The sequence below is a fragment of the Adiantum capillus-veneris genome, chromosome 17 (assembly GCF_014529385.1).
Source record: "Adiantum capillus-veneris isolate H3 chromosome 17, ASM1452938v2, whole genome shotgun sequence".
NCBI lineage: Eukaryota > Viridiplantae > Streptophyta > Polypodiopsida > Polypodiales > Pteridaceae > Adiantum > Adiantum capillus-veneris.
The window spans coordinates 120035435-120044818 of NC_140947.1; the positions used below are offsets into that span (position 1 = coordinate 120035435).

Sequence of the window (9384 nt, forward strand, 5' to 3'; positions counted from 1 at the left end):
CCTGTGTTGAGATAGGTCTAGAAGCACATGTCTCTATTCTAACTCTTGTTCCCGTTTATTCTCCCACATTAAATGATCAGTTTAATATGAGAAAATCATTTGGTAAAGTTAGATATTATATTTTATGACAAGCAATCTAGGTGGATTTTTTTTTTTTTTTTGGGGGTGGGGGGGGGGGGGGGGGGGATCTTGCTAATAAAATGTTTTCTAAAAGTGAGAGCCAATATGTATGTCTACGATTTTGGAAAATACGCTTTAAAGGAAATCAAGAAAGATGCCTGCTTTGATTAATTAGCAAAGGCAAGTGTGGTGGGCAATGATGTGACGAGTTGAGAGAGGAAGGCAACATACAAAAAGTGCAAGGCACATCACAAGTGGTTGATTGCAAGTGGAGAGAGAAAGGTGGCAAGTGTTGCAGCTCGTGTAGGAGCCAGGCCAGCCAATGCCGCGAGGAGCTGGCTAGAAGAAGTTTTTTTCTAAAAGTGAAGTGCACCTCTCAAGCACCATTGGGCGAGTATGCGCTGGTTAGAATAATGACCCTTGATCTACTCGGGGCTGCACGAGTTCGAATCCAACTTTTGAATTGTGGTTTTTGTCTTATTGTATAATAAGGAAAGGATGTAGTGGAATCTGTGGAGATTCTGGCCAATAAAAATGTGAGAGTATGTGAGAACCAGTATGTATGACCGTTTTTTGAAAGTGAGAGCAGTATGTATATGTATGTGTGCACTTGTATGTATATGTATGTACGAGCTGGGCTGTGAGAACCCTAAGTTCACACGATTTCATAATTGAATACACAAAAATAGAAACTTCCCGCCTTCCCTTGGCTCCCTCTACTTTCGACAGCTCGCGATCGAAGCTCGTCGTCTTCAGCGAGTGTGTCTGCGAGCCATGTCGCTTCGTCCGAATGCCCGTGCAGAGGTACGAAAGAAGGGTTACAAGGTTTCCGTCGACGCAGATGAGGCGCGCCGCAAGCGCGAGGACAACCTTGTGGAGATACGCAAAAGCAAACGTGAAGAGAATCTGCTCAAGAAGCGCAAGGAGGGCATGCCCGCTTCGCAGCTCGGCGGGAATGGCTCTTACCTTCCTCTGGAGAAAAAGGTACATCTTGAACTGGCCAAGTGCATGACTGCATCGGGCGCGCGCGCAAAACACACACACACTCACACACACACACGTGATGCGGGTTAGAGTGAACGATAATGATAGAGGTTGCTTGTGTCCCGGTTTTACATTGGGAAGTGCTGTGGTTGTCATGCTGTATCAGAGCCCACACCCTATTCTTTTGCGTCTCAAGGGTTACTGGAGAGGCCTTCCCAAATTTCAAGTACTTTTGACATCTTTCATTGTTACACAGCTGAGCTCCTTGACTCATTAACTGCTCAAATTGATTCCTGCAGAAATGGGCCATCAATTTACGTGATGCCAATCGTATTTCAGATCTACAGCTCACCATGTTAATATGGTGGTTTTGCAGTTTCTTCAAACACTTAAAGGAATATTCTGTGTAATCAGTGTTCTTCTTCTATAGGCTGACCTTTCTGCTATAATGGACGTAATTGTAACTGTCAAGGTTTATGTACTAGTCATCCTGCGGACTGGTGTGCTAGGTTGTTTCTTTCCTTCAAGCCTCCAAGCAGCAGAAAGATGGAGATTTTAACACGTTAACTTGTTTTTCTGAGGAGAAATTCTTCCACCTTCAAAGATCCTTGTTTGAGCTTTCTCCTTAGTTATGCCCTATCAATTCTTTTTTGCAGGGATATTGGAATTGTTATTAACTGGTTGACATTATTGCGATTGCATGCTAGGCCACGTTAGGGGCATAAGGTGGGAACGGCAGAAAAAGGCTGTGCACCTGTATTGAGATATTGGAGGAGTTTTATATTATAAAGTGAAGGGCTGTTCATCTATCTGTCCAGAGAATACCACAAAAAGTATGTTGGTGGTGCTGCAGCGGTTGAGTTTCTGCCTACTAGAAACTGAGCTATTTAGTCTTGATGCACTCAACTCACTTAAGACATAAAACAAGACCCAGTAAAGACAAAGGCTTCTTTCATTATATACAGAAAATATTGTTTTTTTTGTTGAGTTGTGACGGACTCCATAACTTTGTTTAGATTTCTCCAAGTTTTGATATCTCAGTCCTACTGAAAGCCTGCATTTGAGGACTTTAAGTCACTAAATGTGCCCCTTTCCATTCTACTCACTAGATTCACACCCCCTTTCATTTTACTCATTAGGTGTGCACCCTCTTTCATTTTGACAGCTAGAAAGTCTACCAGTGCTTGTCAATGGAGTTCTCTCTAATGATCTCAATGCGCAGATGGAGGCTACCCATCAGTTTCGAAAGCTTTTGTCTATAGGTAGGAGTAGAGTTGTTTTTTTGCAATGATGCCGGAACATGTCTACTAATTACTGTTTCTCTCTTTCTAGAGCGTAATCCTCCAATTGAGCAGGTCATTGCCTGTGGTGTGGTTCCGCGCTTTGTAGAGTTTCTTCTGAAAGCTGATGTCCCGCAACTGCAGGTACAACATGATTACTTGCCATGACAAAATTTTCATGTGAGAGGCTCAGATGTTAATTAACAATACCACGTTTCCTGTAATTGGCTCTGTTTTCTGCATTGTTCCACAGTTTGAGGCAGCATGGGCATTGACAAACATTGCATCAGGAACCGCGGATCATACCAAAGTGGTGGTTGATCATGGTGCAGTCCCAATATTTGTTCAGCTTCTTAGTTCTCCTGGGCAGGATATCCGTGAACAGGTATGCGCTACCTTAGTCAGGCCGTTGGCCTTTTGATGCACCTTTGTGCTGCAATCTCTTAATCATCTGTACTTTCGAAACAGGCAGTGTGGGCATTGGGAAATGTAGCTGGTGATTCGCCCAAGTGTCGTGATCTGGTGCTCAGCTATGGGGCGATGGCACCTCTACTTGGTCAACTGAATGAGCATGCCAGTGTTTCAATGATTAGGAATGCAACCTGGACGCTCTCAAACCTTTGCCGAGGGAAACCGCCACCTCCTTTTGAAACGGTAGTTTATCATTCTCAATTTGTGAGGCACTTTCTTCACTGTTCAAATGGTGTATTATAAATTGTGATTACTTCACCTTCCAGACAAGTGTTGCACTTCCGGCTTTGGCTGGACTAATCCGTTCGGGAGATGATGATGTCATAAATGATGCTTGCTGGGCTCTTTCTTACCTTTCTGATGGGGCCAATGAAAGAATACAAGCTGTTTTGGACGCCGGAGTTTGTGGTCGACTCATTGAGTTGCTATTGTAAGATATCAGTTTTAGATGAGACTTTCTAGCTGGTGGTTGCTTGATCTTGTTTGCTTATTCTTCTTGTCTACTTTTGTTTTCTATGCTGTTTGATGCCAGTCATCATTCTCCTTCTGTCCTAATACCTGCTTTGAGAACAGTGGGAAACATTGTAACAGGTGATGATGCGCAGACTCAGGTACTAAATTTCTGTATTTTGTTATTTGTTGCCTGGGCATTTTTTCTGGTCGTGTTTGCTAACATTGTCTGGTATGCAGTATATGATAGACCAACAAGTGCTTCCATGCCTTTTGAACCTTCTTCAGCACGATCACAAGAAAAGCATAAAGAAAGAGGCATGCTGGACAGTTTCAAACATTACAGCTGGAAATGTTGCACAGATTCAGGTATGATCATGATCAATCGAGACAAATCATGAGAACTTAAAGATTCGGGTGCTCATTCGAGACTTTATTGTGGCATGGCAGGCTGTGATTGATGCCAATATTGTGCCTTCTCTAGTGTATCTGTTAGGAAATGCAGTTTTCGAGATAAAAAAGGAAGCAGCATGGGCAATTTCTAATGCAACCTCTGGAGGCACTCCTGAACAGATCAAGTTATTTTCTGGCCATTCATGTGTCTTATATTTCGTTCTCTGAACATGTGCATTTCGATTTCTTGTTTGATGCTCACAACATTTTCTCTTGATATTGCTGTTTGCAGATGTCTGGTCAGTCAAGGCTGCATAAAGCCCCTATGCGACTTGCTGACTTGCTCGGATACTCGTGTGATTACCGTCTGCTTGGAGGGCCTGGAAAACATATTGAAAGTTGGTGAAGCAGAGAAAGATTCAGGCAACACAGGGGGTATCAACATCTTTGCTCAGATTGTTGATGATGCTGAGGGTCTCTCAAAAATTGAGGAATTACAGACCCATGACAACACTGAAATCTATGACAAGGCTGTAAAGCTTCTAGAGACTTATTGGCAAGAGGAAGACGACGAAAACCAACAGGCTACAAATGTGACTGATCAAGTTGCCTTTAATTTTGGTGGCCATCAGCCTGTTCCCATAAGTGGCTATAATTTTTCTTGAAGGTAGAATTTGGAGTTCCTATCAGGCAAATAACCTTCGGATTATATTTTATGAGTCTATTTTTCTTTGGATTTCCAGGTTTCGTATTGGTGGCCCTCAAAAGCTTCTTGAGGGCCAAGGTAGATTGGGAGGCAAAAGTAGCAAGTGGTAGAGACAAAGGGATACAGGCTTTTTAAAAGACTTTCATGGATTTGTTCTTCTTCATGCTTGTACTTCACAAAATCCATATAAGGAAGACACTAATATTTTAAGGGTAGCTTCTTTTTAGTATAAATTGATCTACACTTGAGTTCTGGGCCAGAAGTCTCAGGCAATATTTTACATTTAGCTAGTGAATTGTTGCAATTTTATCTGAAATGCCAACTTCCAAAGAGCTAGTCTTTCCACAAGGCTCGGATGTGAAGATCTTTTGTGTAGTGATTAGAATGACTATGACTATCAAGCTACACTTGTTGGCCTTCCCTTTCTAGAGAGAGGGAATGTATATGTGGAGGTTTTTTGAGCCCGTGTAAAAAGGTCATACTTTTCTCAAACTGTGCCGTGAGGGTAGAAACGAATAGTAAGAGGCCTCTCTCTCTCTCTCTCTCTCTCTCTCTCTCTCTCTCCAGTGCCCATTGAAAGGTAGTGCCATAGTTGTATAGTTGGACTTGTTACTGTTGGTTTTGTTGATGGGGAAGAAGGATGAAGGTTACTGTTATGCCATTCTCGGAAGGACGGAAAAAGTTGAATAAAAGCAGAAGATACCAATTCTCACATTTTTTGCATGGAGTGCATCTAACAGTGGCATACCTGCCTTTGATGATATCCATTGAAACTTGGTTTGCTATTTGTCTAGAAATTTGCCAATTGTTGGCACCACATTCTGTTCCCCCCCCCCCCCCCCCCCCCCCCCCCCTCCCTCTTAACAATGAGTACCATACATGGTATGTTTTAACAGCATAGATTCCTTCATTGAATGGTCCAGACGTTTTCTTAAGGAGTAGGTTGCTTTTGGTGGAAATCCTTGGCTTATTGGATAAAGATTACCTAGAATCTATAGAATATCTATTGTGGAGTTTTCATGAAGTATTGCACCTAGCTTGAAACGTGATATGAAAATTTTAGTGTGGCCAATGCATAACATAAGGGATGGAACTAGCATTGGAACCAAGAAGTTTTATGGTTTCTCATATGCTTAGATGGCTTTTTCCACAGTTACCCCCTTGCATGTTACTCTTAACTCAAACTGTAGGAGCTAAAATATTGCAAACAGGAGCTTTCTTGAGTGTCAAAGCATTGTCTCAACTTTTATCATCAGTAAGGTTCCCAACCCAATTATTCTTACATTTATTGTCTTCTCTACTTCAATTTTATAAAAAGCTAGGATATAAGCTATAGAAGTGAGATCTATCTTTCATGGTTGAGATTCTATTGACTTACAAAGTTGATAACCCAAAGGTGAGTGTTAGATCTTATTTATTGAATAAAAATCTCAACATACTTAGAATTCTTTACAAACAATTTTTTTCCATGTTTTAACAGGTATGATGGCCATCAATTATATCTATGATATTGGACTTATCTTTACCTAAAAATGGCACTTGTGAAAAGTAATAAATAAATTGGATTCACCCCTTCATAGATATAATTTCACTTGAATACTAATCACATTGCGCTTATTTGTTTTTTTAAAAAAATTAGTTTTACATTGTTTTACATATACAATCGAAGGTTTTAAATTAAATTTTGGCTCGGTTTTCTTTAACCTTTCAAAAAGTCACTCAATATTTCTTTTCTCAAACAAGATTCAATGAAGATAGTTTCATAAGTTGCCACTATCGTAATTTTTTTTAATTTGACCAATGGAGCCTTTACAAAAGTCTTCTAATTTGATAATCGAAGCCAAAACGAGGTGCAAGTGATGCTAACTATTAATATATTTTTTTGTTAATTGTGATATTTTTTTGTTAAACATGAGTACCATTTGGTAAGAATATGCTTCATTGTCAAAAACTTCCTTTTCAAGGGATACCTTCAATAGCCATCAAATATGTTTGTCTTAAATCAAATGAATCTTTTATCAAACATTTCTTTTAATTTAACTTAGAAAACCACATGCTTGTCTCTTGATGATAATCACATTCTCCATCGTTTTTGGAACATGTTAGGCTTTCTGTACTAACGTCAACTTGTATATGAACAATGAAAAAATTGGACAATTTGATTTACCATAACAAAATTAAGAATGACCATCAACAACTTCATTAACCACATGTAAGAAGGAAAGCATGTTTCACATTTCACTTTTAGGTGATAAAAAAAAGAATATTTAGAGAGGGAACAAAATCACACCAAAACAAGGGAATCTACACCCACATACATCGGTACTTAACTAATTCTAAAGTTTTTTTTATATGCTTATTTTTCACATGGTTTAGTTTAAGTAAACAAAAAACCTCAATTTTAATCTCATTCTTTGAGGTTATAGACAAGAAAAGGGTTTAAGTCAATGTTAATTACTTGGGTGTTAAACACTCTTTGTTGAAATAGTACTGGTATGGGTGACCTTCCAAAAAGCTGAGTTTTGATAAACAATTGTCTTTTGCACACAACCAATGATGTCAACAATAGTTTCATTGCCAAAAGTGCAAAGGACTATGCCTTGATTGTCACCTTGGAGGGAGTCAAAATGATGGGGTGGCAGTGTTGGGATGGTGTGCTCTCATCGTCGCACAAAATTTTTGCTGTGGAATTCTCTTGCTCTTGGTGTCGATTTTGCTCGCCCTCTGCCTCTTTATATAGACATCCGAGGTGCGTTCTTTTTGGCTCCATGCTTCACATATCGCTATTTTTGGCTATACATCTCTCGTGTCACTTCTTTTTACGCAATCAACTATGACTGTTCTTTGTTTTTAACTACGAGTTCACATTGACCTCTCTTTTTGAATCCTTTTTTCTTGATTATTCGAGGGCCACAAATTATTCAACATCTACTTTTGAGATTTCTAAAACCTAGTCTTTTTGCTAAGATTTAACACAGAATAAACATAATTTATACACTTGATTGTTTTGGACATATTCCTAATTATTGATACACTGGCTAATGCTCTTAAATTTAAAATAAGAGTTTGGAGTGGACACAAAATTGATTGATAAAACTCAAGTACATTACAGACTCTTTAACTTAAGGACTCGAGATGTCCTCATCTTGAGAAGAATTGAGGATAGTTCTTTCGTAAGGTGCCTTATCTTTCCATGTTGCATTTCAGGATAGTCCTGCCACTGGACAAGTTCTTCCTTAAGAATTCTATTAAGAAGGATTTTTTCTCGAGATTCCGAAATTCTAAATGGTTGAAGCTCCAAGATCTTTTGGGTTGGCATGACAATTTATTCATCGTCAAGGAGTTGATCATCACCGAGAATATAGGGTTTCGGTAAGCTTATATGGAGTACAACATTTACTTTGAGATGAATTGGGAACTTTAGCTTGTAAGCTTGAGTACGTATACACTTGATAACTTTGTAATGACCACAATAACGTGAACTAAGCTTCTTGTATTTCTAGAGTGATAAGCTACTTTTCTCTTGGTGAATTCGAAGAAAAAAATTGTCTCTTTCCTTGAATTTTCTTTGAGATCTCTTACTATGAGTGTTTTGCTTTTGGTGATTTGAATTGCTTGAACATCTTTTTTGATGGCCTTAATCTGGCCTTTCATCTCTTCGAGCATCCTCTTAGAGGATTCAACTCTTATGGTAGGATCCAAAAAGTTGAGTGGAGAGACACACTCCTGACCATATAAGGCACAAAAGGGGGTCATACCGATGCTTTGATGGTGTGAAGCATTGCAACCATAGTCCACGAAAGGTGGAAACTGAATCCATTTCTTATGCTCCCTATTACAATAAGCTTTGAGAATATTTTCAATGATTTGGTTGACCCGTTTTGTTTTTCCATTTGGTTGGGAATAGTATACAACGCTAAAGTTTAACTCTGTCCCAATCGCCTTGAAAAGAGAGATCCAAAAATTTGAAGTAAACTTGACTTGATCACTCACAATCCGTTTGGAAAATCCATGCAATCTAAAAATCTTCTTAACAAATAATTGTGTAATGTCGGAGGTAGTAAAGGTTGATTGGAATGCAATGTATAACCTTAGTGAGCTGGTCAATAACCACCATAGTGAATTATATCCTCTTTAGACCATAGGCAGTCCAATGACAAAGTCCATACTTATGCACTCCCATTTCATTTAAGAAATATCAAGTGGTTGAAGTTTACCAAGGAGTTTAATTCTCCCTGCCTTAATCCTTAAGCATGTCAAGCATTAGCGAATATAGCGTAGCACATCCATTGAGCAATAGATGATTTCAAATTCATATTCTTGTAGAAGTTCTATCGAGTATCTTTGCCACATGTTCAATGCTGATTGTGTGAATATCCACTTTAAACTTTTATGGTCCGTTATAAGTCAGAACTTTGTTCCCAATAAGTAATGCCTCCATAGCTTTAGAACGTGAATGACTACCAATAGTTTGAGGTCATGGGTTGGGTAGGTGTTTTTGTGAATCTTAAGCTTATGAGAGGTGAAAACTACTAGTCTCACTTTCTTTGAACCGATACTCCTCCAACTTCCATACCACTAGCATTAGTGTGACGACATCAAAGGTTTGATTGAAATCTCGAAGCTTTAAACAAGGTGCAACTATAACATGATGCTTAAGTTTATCAAAACTTTTTTGGTGTTGCGGCTCGCAATTTATCTTCATCCGTTTCTTCAGAAGGTCGGCGGTCAAGGACAAAGCGATCACAACATAATTGTTTATAAAGATTCTATACCCGTTTGTGATCCCCAAGAATCCTCTACGCTTGCTTATATTAGATGGTTGGGGCCATTTTAATGTTTTGTCTTGAACTTTAGAAGTGTCCACTGAGATGCCTTCTTGAGAAACAATAAATCCCAAGTATTTGATTTTTGGAGAGAAGAATGAACACTTGCTCATCTTAACATATAGCTTGTGTTGTTAAAGAAGGTCTAGCACCT

At 39.1% G+C, this 9384-nt stretch overlaps 1 protein-coding gene across 2 annotated transcripts; it reads left to right on the plus strand.

The window, feature by feature from the left end:
* The first annotated feature begins 786 nt into the window (after positions 1–786).
* LOC147437978 (importin subunit alpha-1-like) lies at positions 787–4809 on the plus strand. 2 transcript variants are annotated; one of them, XM_086487365.1, is made up of 11 exons: positions 787–1104; positions 2270–2366; positions 2437–2528; positions 2638–2769; positions 2853–3038; positions 3122–3285; positions 3388–3466; positions 3546–3674; positions 3756–3883; positions 3991–4365; positions 4442–4809. In XM_086487365.1, exons 1-10 carry the CDS (start codon positions 895–897, stop codon positions 4361–4363), a joined length of 1590 nt encoding a protein of 529 aa, XP_086343491.1. In that variant the 5' UTR covers positions 787–894; the 3' UTR covers positions 4364–4365; positions 4442–4809. The 2 variants fall into 2 exon arrangements, with proteins under 2 accessions (XP_086343491.1, XP_086343490.1); XM_086487364.1 differs by having other exon boundaries at positions 3991–4809.
* Positions 4810–9384: the final 4575 nt, after the last annotated feature.